The following is an 18,572-nucleotide window of genomic DNA, read 5'->3' as shown; positions in this document are numbered from 1 at the left end:
CCTTGGTAGGTGGCTTCACTCACCTGCTTGGGGTTTAGGGTCAGCAGTTTTTGGCCGTTTGGTTGATAACAATAACAGCTTCTGTGTGTAGAACACACGTCACACACCAGGCACTGTATTCTTTGCCTACGCTGTCTTTGACTCTCTCACCTGTCCTGGTCTCCTATTTTATGGAAGAGGAAATGGGTGTCCAGAGATGTCACTTTGTCCCAAGATGGTATAGTAGGGAAGGATTAGAAAGTTGAATGAACTAAAATCTGCCGTCCATTTTTTGCTAGCTAGTTGAAAACACCAAAAACTTCTTCTTGTGCCTGCAAATGCACCCGTGCTTCCCCGTATCCCCCCAGCCTCCCCCATCTTCTTCCCAGTGTTTTCCTTCCAGGAGTCCTGCCTGGCCCCGGCCCCCAGCCCCTCTACTGTGTAATTGTCTCAGCCTGGCACAGAGCCTCTCAGGGTATAGACCATCTCCTGGGCGAGCTTGTTATTCATGGCAGAGCCTCCACGAGAGGCTCTGTCTGGGGCTGCCCTTCTTGGTGGCCTGTGACGGTTTGTTTCCATGACTGTATTATTAGCTTCTAAATAATCCGCTGGGCCCCAGGAGGTTGATGGGACTTGGCATGCCCCTAAGTTTGTAGATAGGTTAAGAACAGCTTACAAAGAACTTTAAAAAGATCACTTTTCAAAGCAAACATGCCTGTAAAATATGCTGTCAACATTAACAAAAATCATTTGACTGTATAAATGCTACAGATGTTTTCCAGCATCCATTCTTGGGGAAAATTGTACCCTGGTGGTCTCTCCCTCAGGGCCACTCATCAGATTAGAATGTACTCAGCATCCTAAAGACCCGGTCTTGATCTTATTCTCGATCTTTTAAGAAACTGAGCATGTACTCCTCCACCCCCCCAAATTGACCCCTACATAAAGCTTACGTTGAGTCTGTCTTGAGGAGAAAAATCTGAGCGACTCCTAAATCCTTTTTCTGAGACATACTGGTAACTTAGAGTTTCTCATCCGAGAAGGATAATCTGATTTATTTTTCCCTGAATGAAATATCATATACCTGTTCTCACTGAAACCCGTTTACTGGCAGTTTCCCAGTGTGCCTGGCCTTTCCAGATCGTTTATAAATCTCATCCCTAGCACTGCTCCTTGGTGCATACTCCTCTCAGGCCAGAGAAATACTTACTGTTTTAAAACGATCTGTCTTATCCGTGACGAAGCATTCCCCCATCCCTTAGTGGCTCCAAAGCCAAGTTTCCAATGCAAAGCCTATTAAAAAATGGAAACTCTGAATACATTTTGTTCCCTGGTTCCCATGGCCATCTAACCTCTCCAATAACCTCCATGCTGGATTAGCAGCCTTCCTGCCTCTTAACAGAAACTGTGGCATCTTCCTCTGAGAGGGTGGCCCCTCCATTCATGTGCTTTACTTCTCACCAGCTCTTAATTCTCGAATCTCCCCTGGAGGCTGTGTGGATGGGAGACTGACTGTTTACACCTGCTGCCGATCTTCCTGCCTCTACTTCCTCATTAGGACGGAGACAAGGCCTGAGGTCGCTGTGGCACCTCAGCGGCTGTGTGCGGGTCTTGCCCCTGGGAGGTCATCCTTCGCCCGCATTGCCTATCTTTCTCAACCGTCTGTGGTTTGAAAGATCCCACCTTTGGTTGTTGTGTCTCTTCTATTCTTTGTTCTGCTTGGCTTCATTTATGACCTACTTGTTCTCTCAGAGCAGAATTCCTCAAATGGGGATTTTCACATCTCTACCTCCGCAGCCCCCCCAACAAAAGAAGACTGAGTTATATTTAACATGAAGATGTTTTCTCCCCCCGGGCATTGATTTGCCAGGGAGCTGTCCTTTGGACGTGGTAAAAAGCACATGCACCTAGATGGCTTCAGGGCGACTTGCTTGATGGAAGATCGCGCTTCGGTGTGGCCGCGATGTTTTCTGTCCCGCAAACCTCCATGTGGCAGTGATGTCCTTCTGAGGGTTCCCCTTTGCGGCTGTTCTTTGCTATTAGGCGGACATCTAAGCCTTAGCCAAATAGGAGGAGAAGGGGGTGGTTCTGAACAGCTTTCTCAGTGGGAACTCAGGTGATTGCTTGCAGCATTTGGTGCTGCTGGCGGTGTGAAGGTTCTAGGCTCGGGGGTGGGCGCAGAGATTTTCATTGGGGTGCCTCCTGCCTGTGTGCTTATGTGTCTTGCAGACGGTAGGCGAGCAGCAGTCGCAGTTTGCATTGACACGCGCTGTAGATGGTACGTGTGTCTTCAGTTGAATTATACGGAATTGCAGTTTTGTTCTGTCAGAAGTGGACACATATCAGCAGTTTCTTATGGTTCGAACTGATAGTTTAAAATCACAGCGGTCCTGAGCTGGTTTTCATTCCAAGTACTGCTCTTTGACAAATTCGGGCAGGTTTAGAAGGGAACGAGCAGGATGGCAGGGATTCTCAGCCAGAGGGTGACACGGGAAATGAAGGGATGCAGGGGTGTATTTGAGCCGAGAGGAGAGTCTCTGTCTTTGCCTCTCCCCAAGGCTGCCATTCGTAAGCAGGCCTAGGCTCGTTTTGTGTTCTTCCCTCGGGGTGGGACCAGGGATGCCAATAAGGAATTGTGGGGGGAGGGACACTTTTTCTCTGTCGTTTCTGGCCCAGCTGTTTAAACATGGAGGACTCCGCGAAGAAGCTTGTGGGGAGAGGCTGGGAGGAGGCCCCGCACCGGCTGCAGCCGGGTGGACTCAGGGGCAGGCGGGGAGGCCTGCTCACAACGACTCCAGGACTGTTAGGACCCAGACGCCAGTGGAAACCCGATTTAGGGCGGTATCTTGGTTTGGTTTTTGTTTCCCTTCATGTTTTAAACTGTTCAAGAACCTCGTTCTTGGGTAAACCTAAGGGCACAAGAAGTTGGGAAGCAGTCGGCAGGGTGGAGAGCCTCGTGGGCGAGGGCGAGGCGACGAAGGTGCGCGGGGCGGGCGAGTGCGGAGTCAGAATGTGTCCTCGCTGCCCCCGGGGAGAGAAAGGCTGGTCTCTTTTCGGCAGACACTAGCAGCACCACACCCAGTTCCAGGGCAGATTTTTCTTAAGGCTTTGTTTCCCACAGCCCTAAAGCTTGGTGTGCAAAGGAAAACAGGTTTTAGTTTACCCTGGGAGTCAGTTATATAGCTGTAAGCCTGAAAATCCTTGACATTCAGAAAGTGCGTGATTGTGGTGCTTTTGTTAGCTGGGAGAGGAGGAGAGGCAGCGTTGTCTCTCGCATGATCAAAAATACCTCTTGGTTCTCTCCGTTTTGTGGGCTCATCTGGCTGGCGTGGGGTGGTCGTCCTCTTGCTCTGACTAGAGGAGCTGGCTCACCCTCCTTAGGCGCCCACCCCAGTGACCTTGGCAGGGTGCCTGCAGGCCGCGAATCCCACTGCTTGGTGTTTTCCTGACTGAAGCACTGCTCTCTGTGCGGGGCTGGGGGTGGAGGACCAGGTGAGGAAGGCAGGGGTGGGCCAAAGCTGGCCTTTGTCACCGGCTCTGTCCCTGTAAAGACCTTCCTTGATTTGCCCCTTCCTTTTGTCCTCCTGCTCCTGGGGATGTGACCCACACCTTTTTCCAAACCCATGTCTACCCTTGGGGGCTGTCACAGGTCTGTTTCTAGCCTCATCACGTGGAAGCCAGCGTAGGATCCGAGGCATCAAACTTGCCGCTTCACCTGGCAATTTCTTAGGTGTGCAGCCTTTGCTGTTTGTCTCGCCACAAGTGTTGTTTATCCATAATCACATTTAAATAATCAGGGAACCTCAAGCTCCCCAAGCCTCCCTGTACTGCTCTAGTTTGCTCTGTATTCGGTCGTATCTAATTCATTCGTTCGTTGTGGTCACTTCTTCCGTACCAGGCGCTGTGCAGAGTGTTGGCCACAGCCCCTCCCCGTGAAGGAGTTCATGGTCAGTGAGGAGACTTGTAGCTCATTAGTTTATCTGCATGTGTACTTGAGGTGCCCTGGAGGGGGATGCAGGAAAGGAGGGAAGCACATTCCTTCTGTCGGGCAATGCGGAGAGAAGGTCTCCCAGTAGACGTGGTGGTTATATGAATCTGGAGAAGACCATACAGGGCGTGAGTGGTCAGGGATGCAGTGGACAGTCTGGGCAGGGACCTGAGGCACTGGGGGTTAACAGTGGGTCCGGGTGAGATAGATATTGGAGTGGGGGTGGGGGAGGCAGTGAGGTCACGAGAGCCCTGGTGTTGATGGAGGCGTGGGGGGTGGGGGGGGCGGGAGGGGGGAGTGGTCCGGGTTCTCCTGCCTTAACTGGAAGAGCCCCAGGGGGTTTGACACTCGCTTAAGGGGAGCTGAGTCTGTAGGTCTGGGTTCTAGGAAGATGCTAGTGGGACACCACGGGAGCAGGGTTGCCCTTAGCCAGTTCCTCTCTTCTAACGGAGTAAACCCCTGAAATTGCCACAGGAGGGGGCTGGTATCTAGGGAGTGGTAAGATTTGTAGGTGCCCTGTGGGCAGGGAGGGGGCTCTTGCTGTTACTGCCCCTCCCTCCCTCCTTCCGACTGGATGGAGGAGAACTCTGTCCCAACTCAGAGCGCCCTCTCCTGGCTTGGCTCTTCTCACTGTCTTTTGTGGACCTTTGTGGGGAGAGGGGTCCGCAAGGCAAGGAGATGGGCTGAATTGAAGATGTTTTTGTCCTTCATCTTTGCATCTAAATCACTCGGCTTGAAGAAATCGTGTGGAAAAGTAAGAAAGTCTCAGGCCGTAGAAAATCACAAGTTTTTTGTTACACCTATTTCTTAAAACATTGAAGGATGCTTCATAGTTCATTCTAACTTTGCCTTTACACTAGTGAATTTAATGGGAGCATTATTTTCCTCTTTAAGGAACCAGACTCAGAAGGGTTTGCTGAGGTCCGGAGCCAGCGGGTAGCAGGGCACCCGTCTTGTGAATCCAGGCCCCGTGCCTTTATTCTAGACCGTGCTACCTGCAGACCGTCTGGGGTGGAGTGCCAGCTACCCCCGGTTCTTTGAACAGGGGTGAATCCTGTCAGCCCAGGGAGATTCCATTCTGTGTGACAGGCCACGTGCAGAAGGCAGGCAGGTTTGCAGCTGTAGAGGCTTAGCCTGGTTCTGCCCCAGAAATAGGACCCGCATTGGGCAGGTGGCTGGGCCTCCCTGTGTGGGTTTCCTTGGGTGTAAAATTGGTGGTGTCACTACCTCAGGGTCACAAGAGGAATGACGTCAGGTGCTCCGTCCATGTCGGCACACCAGGCCATGTGTCCCTCTTGTCTGCGCTCGCTGTCCGTCTCTCTGGCCCCGGGGTGCGTGTGGGTACAGGTTGAGGTGGAGGACTGGGCCCATTTTCCCAGCTCGTGTCTGGGAAGCAGCCTGTGAGTTGCTGTGTTTCAACAATTGGTTTTGCTAAATGTAGCTTGCCTGTAGGAGCTGTTGTCCGTAGCGGTAACTAAACGCGTCCTTCCCGTGGAAAACCGCCTGCGGTGTTACGTTCCAGGCCACAGGTTGAACATCACAGCGGAGAATGACTGCCGGCGACTGCACTGTTCCCTGAGAGACCTGAGTTCCCTCCTGCAGGCCGTGGGCCGGCTGGCCGAGTACTTCATCGGAGACGTGTTTGCGGCGCGGTTCAGCGATGCCCTCACCGTCGTGGAGAGGTAGGCCAGAGTGACGTCACGGCGCCGCTCCTTCTTGCGTGAGGGCGGCGTGCTGCCGGCTGTAAGGCGGACGCGGAGCGGCCACCGGACCCCTCTGGACTTCAGGTCCCTCGCTGTGACATGGAGGGGACCTGGTGCCTTGTAGCTTCTTGTGAGAGTTCACGAGATACGGCACTTAGCGCAGCGGCCGGGGGTTAGCAGCCTGTACGCGTAGGCCGTTCACTTCATTGCAGATTGGGTCTGTGGATGAGAAGGCAGGGTTAGTCCCGGAAGAAGCCACGTGGGGTCAGTCTTCTGTCTCCGCCCACAGGTAAAGAGACACCGGGAAAGCCCTGGGAGTGGAAGGACAAACGGGTAGTCCGTCGGCATCTGGCAGCCAGGTGCTAGAGGTGGGACTTTTTCCAGCCCTGGGAGGGTCCTGAGGAGTTGAAGCTTGACCGGAGAGGTGGCTCCCAACCTCTCCACCACCAGGCTTCTGTCATTACCCCTCCCCTCGGGTCCCTCCTCGGGTTTATGGCTGCGTGTGTTGAGGACCGCTCCTGACTGCCCCATTCTCCCTGCGCCCCTCCCACGAACTCAGGCACTTAACGAGTCAGATGCTTCAATGTGTTTGGAGGTTCAGACTGTTTCAGGGTAACCGGTGGATTGATTAGATCAAAATTGGGCAGATGTGGGTCCAGCCCACAGTTGAGCCACCGGACTCTTTCACTGGCCCACTCGCCGTATCATTGACAACACGCCAAGCGAAACCAAGCCCCAAGCCTAGTGACTTGCGCACCAGAGTCTTCTTTAACTGTTACTCTTCGCTTAAAAGCAGAGAAAACAAAGAGCTTTGGATAAATCTTTAAAAGCCAGATTAATATCAATAAATAGTAAAAGTAGCACGTGGTAGGAAACTTTCAAAGTGGTTTTGCACGTATCATTTCATTCTTTACTTTGGGGGATGGGGATGTCACGTTCCCTGTGAGCCAACCGTGGCCCAGAGATGGTGAGTGCCTCTCTTCAGGCCACGCTTCACGAGAGGGAGCACATGGGTTTTTGACCATCTTCCTGAGTCCAGATGCTGTGCTCTAGCCACGCCACAGAGCTGTCGCCTCCAGCATCCTCCTTCCTCGCCGTCCTGGGTGAGGCCCGTTCCACTGCACTGACGGTTAGCGGAATGGGACGCGTTCTTCCTCCTTGAAATCTGTATCTTTTCGGAGTTCAGAGTTCCTGCGTCATTAGCTCATAGGTCCTTATAAGGACATCTTTCTGCACTGCTTTTAGGTTTGTACATCTTTCTGCACTGCTTTTAGGTTTGAGGCTCAGTACTTACAGGTACTTTGCAGTCTTGTCTTCATTCAGAATAAAGTGTGAGAGAAGGCTCCTTGTTACGACTGCTTGATCTTCGTAGCCGGTGTGATTAGCCGGCTTTTCACTCAGGCTCCACACAACAAACCTCCTAGCTAAACTGCTGCACGTAGAAATCGTAAAAGACACGTTTAGAAGCCCATTTTCCGTGTAGAGTAGCACCAAAGAATGCTGGGGAACGCGAAAGCGGAACGTAAAGTCAAACACAGGGTGACTCCACTTACGTGAGGCCCATGGAATAGTCCGGACCAGAGGGAAAGGGGAATGGCGGGGGCCAGGGCTGCGGCGGGGGATGGGGTTGCTCTTTCGTGGGTCCAGACTTAGAGTTTTATAGGATGAAAAGGTAAAGGAGACAGGAGCGGGTGGCTGCACGCTCTGTGTGTATTCAGTGCCGCTAAATAAATGTATACCTACTTTGTGAATGTGAAGAATGGAGAACAGTTTAAAGAGTTAAACACCGGGTGCATGTTGGTACGTCGCTTACGTATCACCCCGGCCCCTTTCCAGAGCTTCCAGTCGAGAACCCTTGCTACTTTCACCCTCACTTCCTGACTGCTTCCTGACCCTCAGTGCTTTGGGACTCAAGCTTGTGGTTTTCTAGTGAAGTCCCGCTTTCTGGTCCCTTCAGAGAGCAGCACTTTCCAGAGTGAGGTCCACGCGCACGGAGCCCCAGGATGTTTCCAGAGATGCAGATTTCCAGGCTCCTCCTTGCAGCTGCAGGGTCGGTCTGTGGGGTTGGACCAGGGAGCCTGCACTGTGACAGGTTCCCCAGTTGAGTCTTCCGCTCGGTGAAGTTTGAGAAGCTCTGTGCCGTGGCACCGAGGGAGAGAAACACCCACTGTCTTCCCTGGCGCCCGCCTCAGACCTGCTCCCAGGCTTCCTTAAAGAGCAGGCACGGGGAGAGCTTCGCCGCGTCTCCGGCTTCTTCCCTTTGCTCAGAAAGGAGCATCCATCTCTAACGAAAGAGGCATTTTCCGTTTCTCTGTACAGCCGGTTCTCCAGTTACTGGATTGAAGGCTTGTCTGCGTGCAGTGAGCCCTTGCGCCACCAGTGGGCGCAGCAGCTTGCTTCTGGAAGGATTGTGCTTCATGTCAAAAACGCTTCGATTTGTTCTCAAACCTTTTTTGCTTCGTGCCCTGCCCTCTCCCCCAAACATTTTATCATGAACATCTTCGAATCTTCAGGAAAGTTGAAAAATTATACAGGGACCACCCATATACCCGTCACCTAGATTCTACAGTGAACATTTTGCCGTATTTTCTTTGTCATATATCTGTCCATCTGAAACATTTACTTGTCCAGAGTTTTGTCGTTGTGGTAAAATACACACCATGAAATATTTACTTCTTAGTCACTTGTATTGTATATATTATATCATCTTATATTTCCCTGTTAGATATTTATTTTGCATACAAAGTTTTTTGATTCTGTAAGTCAGCTTTAGTTAGTGTCTTTATATAAATCTTCATGCACATCTCAGGTATCTTTGGGATAAAATTGAAGGTCTGGTCTTGATTCTTCTTTGGATGGAAAAAAGTCTGTCTTTGGGACCTTTGTTGGTACCTTGTCCATTTTGTCTATGTTAGCCCACAAGCTGAATGTTTTCTCTTACCTGCTTCTTTGCCAACAGGTTGGTCAAAGTCACTCTGTATGGATCTCAGATAAAATTGTACAACATTGAAACTGCTGTGCCGTCAGTACTGAAACCTGACCTCATTGATGTGTAAGTACAGAGTTAGCTGTTTGTGCGTTCTCAGGAGGGACCTTGTCCTCCGGCCCCCAGGAATTTTCTGGATAGAAGGGAACAGTTGTGCCTGCCATGAAGAGGAGAAAAACTGCCTCCTCCAAGCCTAGGCAGAGAGAAAGATTGATTGGGGGCAGGGGTGATTGGAGTAAGTGGAATTCATCAGGCAGATGAGAGCTGGGAGCAGAGGGTATGTGGGGTAGGCATTTCAGGAAGAAAGAACAGCATGAGCCAAGACAAAGATGTGTTGCAGAGCCCCGTGATTAGGGGGTGGTGTGTGGTTTGTGTGGTGGGAGATGAGGCCGGATAGGCACGGTAGGACCATGGTGGAAACAGCTCGAGTGCCGTGAATCTTCTCCTGTGGGCCAGTGACTGCAACTGTAGGGCCCAGAGAATTACTTGGGCAACACATTCCATCAGAGATTCTGACTACAGCAGGATGTGGAAGGCTCGGGTATTTGCAGATTACGCAAGACCTCAGGCGATTCTGAAGAACATTCAGGGACCACACTTTGAGAAGCTTTCAGGACGGTGGGGAGCTATTAGGAAAGTGACTATGGAAGGGACAGCAGAATGGAGACTGGAGGCGGGGCCACATCCCAGGGATCACACTGCCTAGAAGGCTTGCTCTGGACCGGAGCGGGCATTGGCGAACTATGGCCTGTACCGAATCCAGCCCACTGCCAGCTTTTGTAAATTAGGATTGGAGCACGGCCGGGCCCGTCCATTTACGTATTATCTATGCTGCTTTTGTGCCGCAGCGGCAGAGTGGCTGTGACAGAGTGTGTGTGGCCTGCAAAGCCTAAAATATTTTCACTCTGGTATTTGCAGAAAAAGTCTGCTGACCCCTGTTCCGGAGCAGTTCTTAAGCTGCAAATTAGGTAAATGATAGAAAGAGAGTCTTATCTGTTACTTTATAGTGGTTTAGGTTTTTTTTTTCAGAGTGTGTGTGTGTGTGTGTGTGTGTGTATACACACACACGTATACATATATATATACTTTTCCTTTTCGAGATTAGAGAAAGCTGTGAAGCTTCAGCCGAGAAAAATGCTAATTTGCTCATAAACACAACATCTTGCACACAATTTCAGGAAGTTTTGGAGCCCCTCCCTTTAAGCCTTACGGAGCTCTGTAAATTTGATAGATTGACTAAAATTCCTAGACTCCAAAGGCTGACTTTCAGAGCTTAAAAGTTAAAAGTCAGTGCATTCTAAATGTAAAATACAAAATAACGGCTTGAAAAAGTTCACACCTGTAGAAAAGGGGAAAAACAGAATGAACACCCTATACTCTCAAGCTAGATTCGTCAGTTATAGATATTTTGCCACATTTGCTTTTGTTTCTCACGCTTCCTTTTTGTTTATACAGGTGAACACACACACAAACACACACTATTTTTTTGTAAGTAAACTGAAAATAAATTGCAAACATGTCACTTCACCTATAAACTCTTGAGCACATATCTCTGGGAACAAGGTCCTCCTCCTACATAACCATAATACCATTATCAATACTCTGAGACTTTCACGGATGCCGTAATATCTGGGGTTTTTAAGAGTGTATATGTATATATTTTTCCATACTCGAATTTCTCCAGTTGCCTCAGAAGTGTCCTTCTTTCTTTGGATCCAATGTCTAACTAATCATGAATCCCATATTACATTTCTCTCCCATAATCTAGATCAGCTCCCCAGACTGTACATGTTCGTGGGAGGGAGGGACAGGAGGAGAGTCAGATGAGGGAAAGAGAAATGGAGTTTTGGGGAGATTTAGGTCTTAATTTTTTTGTTTTTAAATGTTCACTTAATTTTGAGAGAGAGAGTGCAAGCGGGAGAGGAGCAGAGAGAGAGAGGGAGAGAGAGAGAATCCCAAGTAGGCTCTCTGCGCTGTCAGCACGGAGCCTGATGCGGGCCTTGAAGTCACAAACCGTGAGGTCATGACCTGAGCCCACATCAAGAGTCAGACACTGAACCGACTGAGCCACCCAGGCACCCTCTTAATTTTTTTTCCTAAGGAAAATCTTAAAAATCGAAATTTGTCTGGTTGTTGATCTGTATGAGATCGATGGTCAACATTTTTCGCGAGAACACTAGATAGGTGGCGGTGTGCCCTTCTTGTGTCCTGTCTGAGGCGCTTGAGGTCAACTTGCCACCCGGTTGGTGGCGACCAGTTTGATTTCCACGTGGTGTCTGCCTGAATCCTAGCTCTGTCCCCTAAAAGGTCCTAGGAGCGGTGAGACCCCTAAGTCCCCAGGCTCTTGTTTCCTAAAATTCGTTGTCCACTAAAAGGAGCCGTAGCTTCATAGAGAACTGACTGCTCTCTGTGTCACAGGAAGTGGTGGCAACATTTAGATGATGAGTTTTGATTTTTAGGTCCTACCTGAGCGAGTACGTGATTTCTGTGCCGTCTCGCGTGTCTTAGAACGGTAAATGCAATGAGTGGAATCCTTACTTGCTGTGGACACAAGTTTAATGCTCATATGTCTTGACCTTAACCTTTGAAATCGCATCTTCTCTCCCCTTTGCAGGCACGCCCAGTCCCTGGCCGCTCTCCAGGCGTACTCTCACTGGCTAGCGCAGTACTGCAGCGAAGCTCATCGGCAGAACACACAGCAGTTTGTTACGCTCGTCTCCACCACCATGGATGCCGTCACACCTCTGATCAGCACCAAGGTCCTAAGGCAGCAAGGGCTACGCTTTTTAAGTTTGTTTATTCCGGGGGGGGGGGGGGGGGGGGGGGCGGGGCGAGGGAGAACATCGAGCAGGCTCCGCACTGTTACCGCGGAGCCTGACGTGGGTCTCGGCCCCACGAACCTCCAGGTCGTGGCCTGAGCCGAAATCGAGTTGGACACTTAACCAGCTGAGTCACCCAGGCGCCCAAGGGCTACGCTTTGTGTCTAAGTCCTTGTCCTTTTGTCCACATACCCACTTATTATAAAATCAAAATATCGCATGGTGTTAGACCCATAATTCTCAGCACTACCATAGAACCACGTGTCCTCTCATGTTCCTTTTGAGCTGTGGTCCATATAAACTCAAATGTAGCTTAAGTTTTTAACCTCAGTCCCACATGAATGCATGCTCATTGTGAAGAAGTTAAACACTATTTAAGTTATAGACCGAAAATTTATGGTACTCTTTAATCCCCCATTCTAAAACACTGCTGTTTGGTAGTGGGAATGTTTTATAATTCTCCTGTTGATGGAAATTAGTTCTTGGTATGTACAACCTTGTAGGATGGGTTCCGGAAAGTGAATTTACCGGGTCAAAGGTGCATCCAAGTAAATTTGACAGCTTCTACTCAGCTGTCCTTTGAGAAAACCATCAGTTTATATTATGGAGCGTATAGGTGTTCGTCTTTTTTGTTTGTTTGTTTGTTTGTTTAAAGTTTATTTGCTTTGAGAGTGTAAGTGTGGGAGGGTCAGAAGGAGGAGAATCCCAAGCAGTCTCCGAGCTGTCAGCGCAGAGCCCGACTTGGAGCTCTGTCATGTGAACCATGAGATCATGACGTGAGCTGAGATCAAGAGTTGGACAAGCAACCAACTGGGCCCTGTCTTTTTGTAGTCTTAATCTACGTAGCATTCTGTCCTCCTCTTAACAGTGTATTGATTTCCATAAGGTTTTGTTTAGCTTGTTAAAAAATTTTTTTTGATGTTTAGTTTTGAGAGAGAGAGAGTGTGTGCGCGAGGGAGGGGCAGAGAGAGAGGGAGACGCAGAATCTGCAGCAGGCTCCAGGCTCCGAGCTGTCGGCACAGAGCCCGATGTGGGGCTCGAACCCATGAACTATGAGCTCATGACCTGAGCGGAAGTCAGATGCTTAATCAGCTGAGCCACCCAGGTGCCCCAGGTTTTGTTCAGTTTGTGATTGTAATTTGTAAATGAGTTACAATATCCCACGAGGGGGGATTAATATAATTTATGATGTATCCAGCCATTGCTGGACTTTAATGTTGCCTGCATTTGAAAAAAATCACTATAGATCATTCTGAAATGCACATATGCACTTAGCTTTATCCTTTTAGGTGATTTTCTTAAAGCGGGATTAAAGGTTAAAGGTTAGGGATAATGTGTGGTTCTAGGAAATTCTGGTAATATTTCTTTCGAAAGTAACTGCATGCCCGTGACTCTTTGGTGTGCTGTTTTTTACCAGTCTTACCAGCATTAGGTCATATCTATAAAGAGTTTTCTCTTTTGCTAATTTGAAAAGGGCAGATGGTCCTCGAACCAGGTTTTTGATTGGCACGCGGAGGGGAGGAAGCAGGAGAGCCTGGCGTGACCGGTTGAGTGTTGGAAGGCGGGTGGAGAGAAACGTTGGCTTGGTTGGAGCGGGAGGAGTGAGGTGAACAATCCCGAGTAGTTTGAATGACAGGCCAAGGAGTCTGCCGTGGAATTTTTGGAGCTGAGAAGCGATCGCGCCCAGAGGTGCCAGCGACTAAGGACAGGAGGAACTGGAGGTGGCGCTCCCGGCGTGAGGTCAGGAGCTGCGACGTGGCACAGAGGAGCGTGCCTCGTGCTGGGCGCCGTCCCCGGAAACTTCTTGGACACAGAGCCCGAGTTATGTGCAACGACGGCCCGGCAGCAGATCTGGCTTGCGACTGCCTCGTCGGAGTTCTTCGAATCGCAGCCTCGCGGGAGAGCTAGTGAACCGACACGTTCTCTTCTGTCTCCAGGTCCAAGACAAGTTGCTGCTATCTGCGTGCCACTTACTGGTCTCACTGGCCACCACCGTGCGGCCCGTCTTTCTGATCAGCATCCCCGCGGTGCAGAAAGTGTTCAACAGAATCACCGATGCCTCTGCTCAGCGACTCGTCGATAAGGTGAGACCCCAGGGCCACGCTGCATGGGCCCTGGAGCCGTGAGGCTGAGCAAGAGGAGTCTGGTCTTTCTTTCGCACTCGGAGCTTACGGGCTGTGCCACCAGAGATGGTTTCCTCCCCAGGTGGCACTTAGGGCAGCCTCCGTGCCCTGTCGTCAGGCCCTTCCCGACGCGGTCGGGCGGTGTGCAGATCAGGATGTAAAAGACCCTCCCGATAGGTGCTGAGGTGGCGCTGCTTTGAGAGCCAGCGATTTGGCTGGTGTCAGCGTCTTCTTTGCATTCCTTTTGGTTTAAAACAGTCCGTTGTCACGTTTGTTTTCTTAGGGTTGAGAAGCTCCAGACAAGGATTTTCACAAAATCCTTCAGGAGGCTCAGGCTGGAAGTTTAAAAACCAACAAGACACAGGTGGCGTCCGAGGGGAGTCGGAGCAGTTACTTGGGCGCGCCCGGGGTGGCACAGTATTGCTTTTGACCTGGCGCCAAAGGCACGTTGATCGCAAGAGGTTCTCGGCAGCCTCTCTCTCTCTCAGCCCTGTTCTCAGCGGCTCCTCCGAGGGTGCTGGGAGCCAGCAGCTAAGGGACTGGTTAGACCGAGCGTCTGCAGTGACTGTGACTCCCCCGCCCTGTAATGCTGCAGGTACCAGAGTAGAGGGGCAGTGACAGCATCGGGAAATGACATTCCAGGATGGGGCCTGGAACGCGCTGGAACCAGGCGTGGTGTTTTTGCTTCACTTTCACTTTCCTCCCTGCCTTACCTGAGATTTGGACCGAAGCCTCAGGCCCAGCCTGTGGGAAAGGAGCCCGGAGGCCTGAGCTCCGCGTGTGCCCTGGGTGCCCAGGCTGCGTCCGGTGCAGCGGCTGTTGCTCTTAACCCTCTGATGGATACCTGGGGCGGGGGGGTGGTCTCTTCCAGGCTCAGGTGTTGGTGTGCCGAGCCCTCTCTAACATCCTGCTGCTTCCGTGGCCAAACCTGCCTGAGAATGAGCAGCAGTGGCCCGTCCGTTCCATCAACCACGCCAGCCTCGTCTCCGCACTCTCACGGGACTATCGCGATCTGAAACCCAATGCTGCGGCCCCCCAGAGGAAGATGCCACTGGAGGACAGTAAGTGTCCCAGAGCCGGGGACGGCCCGGGGAGGCAGGTAGGCCAGGCGCTGTCTTCCTTTGTGGCCGATGCGGCATTCGTTCATCTGTCCGTAGTCCCTCAGCTGCAAAGTGGGAGAGCCAGCTTTCGGCGGTAGAAGCCGCTTCTCTGTGGAATTCTGTGAACGCGTCAGCCGGACCTATTTCCTGAATGTGGGACACCCCTTCTCTTAGTTAAAATGTCAAAAATAAGTAAACCGTCAATGGTGCCTTCCTTGGATAAAAAAATGTACAGGGACTGATCCGTTTCAGATACTTATATAAGCAATCAAAGCAATTCACTGGGAAGAGCAGATCTAAGAACTGTCTTTTGAAACTATTTTTAACCTTTCTCCAAATGCGTGTATTTCAGAGGCTTTGAAAGAACTTGGTATCTTCACAAATGGCACTTCAAGTTTAATTATTTATATTAAAAAAGGAGAGAAAAATGAATCAAGAGAACTCAGTTCAAGTAGAAGGCATCAGATTTCTCTGATGTACAAATTTTATAGTACATGTTAAGAAAATACAGTATTTTCACAGTGAGAAAGTATTGGAACATTATTGGACAACATCATTCATAGAATGTCAACAAATGTTAAAAATAGCAATAAATACCAGCATTTTTTAAAAAACATCATTTTCATAATCAGGGACATTACCATAATGCTTATTGTACAAAAATATTAGAATAGTATAAAGAAGGGGAAAACTCTTAAATCTCATTGGTTTTAGTATTTTAGAAAGTCACCCTTTTAATTCTCTCATTGTCATCCTTATTCTCTGTTTAAGTTTGTCTTCTAGTTCTGGAGCTGCATGGGAGCAGCGGAGCTCGTGAGGGTGTGCTGAGCGCTGGGCCCTTGCCCGGGCGGTCCTCTCTCCGCCATCGCACCTCCGGCTGAGCCGGCACCAGCCTTCACGGTCCGGTGTTTGCCTGGTCCTGGGTCTCGGTGTTTTACATTCACTAATTCATTGAATTTCCACATCAGCCTACGAGTTAGGCACTGTTGATTATCCTGATCTTATCCCTGGGGAAACCCGGGTAAGAGGAAGTCATCGGCGCAGGGGTTACATACAGCTAGTGTGGAGTCGTGTTTCAGAAAATCTGGTGGTCTTTTGTCTCTTTATTTTACACGTGCTTATGTCGGTCAGCCAGCATGGGTTGGGTAGGTTTGCCCTGTGGTAACAAACAGTCCCCAAAGCGTAGTGGCTTAATCCAGGAGAAAGATGTATTTCTTGCTCGCACTGCATGTTCAGCTGGGGCCACGGGGGTTGGAGAACGTCCTGCTTATTTTCCTGGCGACTCAGCGACCCAGGCCGCTGAAGGCCGCCCCGCAGTCTGTGCTTACACGGGGACAGGGACGTGGGGGCTTGTGCAGTGGCTCTTAAAGCACTGGTCTGCAGGTGACACCCATCATTTGTATCTCCGCTCACTTTTCGTCGGCCAGAGCATACGCTTCCACGGCAGAGCGGGTGCCACCACATGCTGGAACTATTTGCTGAATAGAACCCATGGTTCCCACGGTGCACAGACTTAGAGTAATGTCTGTGGGGTGTTCGCTGCGTGCCAGGCGGGGTCCCGGAACTTCATGTACGTTACGTCGTGCGGTCCTCCCTGCAGCCCTGTGAGGTCTGTCTTCTCCTCCTGCTGCAAGTGATCCAATCCAGGCCTGGAGTGTTTTTTCCCGTCCCAGTTTAGTACTTTGAAAAATTTTCAAACCTACAGAATAGTTGAAGGATGAAGCAAAGGAACAACTGTGTATCTTTCACTAGGATTTACCACTTGTTAGTATTTTGCCACACTCGTGTTTCCTCCCACCTCCCCACACACTTCCTCTTTTTAGCAGAGCCCTTTAAATAAAGGAAGTTACCGACACTTTATCCTTGACACCTTAACCTTTGTCTTTGAGAACAAGGTGTTCTCTTCTGTAACCCAAACACCACGAATACAGCCAAGTTGTGACATTACGGTAATGTCATTTAACACCTAGACCATGTTCAGGTTTTCCCCAGGTGTTACCAAAGTGGCCTTTTTTGCTTCTTAAAAAGTCCAAGATACAGCCAAGGAGCTTGTGTTCTGTTTGGTTGTCACATCTCTGTTTGTTTGTTTATTTGAGAGAGCAAGTGCAGAAGCGGGGGAGGGGCAGAGAGAGAGGGTGAGAGAAAATCCCAAGCAGGCTCTGCACCGTGAGTGCAGAGTCCGACATGGGGTTCCATCTCATGAACTGTGAGATCAAGACCTGAGCTGAAATCAAGTGTCGGACGCTCAACCTACTGAGCCACAGGTGCCCCTCTTCAGTCTTTTAATATAGAAAAGTATTCCTGGTTTTTTGTTTCTTCTGACATTGACAGTTTTGAAGAGTCCAAACCCATTTGCATGTAAAATGTCCCATAATCTTTTCTGTCTGATTGTTTCCAGCAGTTGGGGTGTGAATACCACCTGGGCAGTGACGTGTACCTCCCGTTGTGTCACTTCTGTGTGTCCCATTTTGGCATGCTCTCTGGGATCACTTGCTTTGAGCAGTGCCTGCCAGTCTCTCCATTGTGAAGCGCCCTCCCCCACCAGGCTCAGCAGGTGTAGGTTGTTCAGGATCAGAGAGAAGGTGGTGGGGTCGGGAGTCAGATCTGATTCTGAATGCTTCCAGATCCTTGTCCTGCACGACATCACCCCTTTGTTCTGAAAAGCATTGTTTTTAATGATTTGATAACATCCTATTCCATGGAAGGTATCACACTTTACGTATCTCTCCTGTTACTACGTATTTAACGGTGCTTTCCGTTTGCTCTTGTACATTTTTATGAATACGCTTTGGTTCTTATTTCAGTTTCCTTACACATCAGAGGTCAAGTTTTGGTCTCTTAACTCTACTGGCTTTTCCCCCTAAACTGCTTTCCCTGTGCCTTGTGTCATCTTGGGGAAACGTCTGACCCGAGTGCAGTTTCCTGGCCCCGGTCCTTGTAGCAGCTGTGAGGGAGTGGCTCCTTCCATAGGATGCGTGTGCCCTGTGTGCACTTGCCGAGGTCCGTGTGGCTGGCCGTTAGAGAAGCAGGCCCGTCGTGAGCCATTCTTCTCTTTCATGCTCAGTCCTTTGAGTGAGGTGGTGGTCTCTCTCTGTCCACATTTTCAGATGAGGAGGCAAAATCTAGTAGAGTCAGGAGTCAAACCTGCTCCTCTAGAGCATCTATTCCTTCTGCTTTATGTTTCTCTGGAAGCTGCTTCAGCCGCCGCAGAGGCTTCAGCCGCTGCAGAGCTTGAGGGGCCAGGGCGACCCAGGGACCCCCACCAGGTAGAGGCCAGCCCTCAGCCCAGCTCTGGTTCCGCCCTCTGGAGCTCTGCCAGCGTTGAGTCTGCTGAGCTCAGGCTGAGCCATGGGGGTGCTTCTTAGGGCAGCCGGTGGGAAGCTCCGTGTCTAAGGGGAGGAGCCAGCCCCACCAGTGCTGAGGAATGGTGACAGCTTCCCTGTGCTGGACCTTCCGATGTGCCAGGCACTGGGCTCGACACGTTCTCAACCTTGTCTCTCATCCTCGCGGCAGCCCCGTGAAGGTGGGGCTGTTGGCTATTCCCGGTGTACTGACAAGGAGCCTGTCTGGGTGTAGGGCCGTCAAGTGCCCGTCTGTGGTTCCTATCCGGCACCTCTGATCAGGGCCCTTTCCGTGTCCTCTGAGCTCCTGCCCGTTTGCTGGCCACCACCTCTGCTTTCTCTGTGTTCCCTGAAGGCATCGCGTTTACATCAGGGTCTCATTAGAAGCGTATGTTGTTGATAACATCACATGATACCATAATAATCATATATATCGTCAGGCCCCAGGCCCAGTAGGATAAGGGGCGAACAGGCAGTTTATTCACGAACGTAGCAACAGTAGGTGGGCCAGCGGGGTACTGGTGCCGATCGCC

The 18,572-nt window shown here is 50.4% G+C and overlaps 1 protein-coding gene across 7 annotated transcripts in view; it reads left to right on the top strand.

The window, feature by feature from the left end:
* Positions 1-18,572, top strand: part of XPO6 (exportin 6) — a 103,897-nt gene that overhangs the window by 75,386 nt on the left and 9,939 nt on the right. For all 7 annotated transcript variants that reach the window (XM_019431830.2, XM_019431835.2, XM_019431834.2 and 4 more), the window contains exons 13-17: positions 5,490-5,649; positions 8,630-8,722; positions 11,271-11,415; positions 13,413-13,559; positions 14,470-14,659. In XM_019431830.2, coding sequence (XP_019287375.2) covers positions 5,490-5,649; positions 8,630-8,722; positions 11,271-11,415; positions 13,413-13,559; positions 14,470-14,659 — 735 coding nt within the window. The remainder of the gene's footprint in view (positions 1-5,489; positions 5,650-8,629; positions 8,723-11,270; positions 11,416-13,412; positions 13,560-14,469; positions 14,660-18,572) is intronic.

The sequence above is a fragment of the Panthera pardus genome, unplaced genomic scaffold (genome assembly GCF_024362965.1).
Source record: "Panthera pardus isolate Hobbes unplaced genomic scaffold, ASM2436296v1 HiC_scaffold_5, whole genome shotgun sequence".
Classification (NCBI taxonomy): domain Eukaryota; kingdom Metazoa; phylum Chordata; class Mammalia; order Carnivora; family Felidae; genus Panthera; species Panthera pardus.
This window is presented reverse-complemented; position numbering and strand designations above follow the sequence as displayed.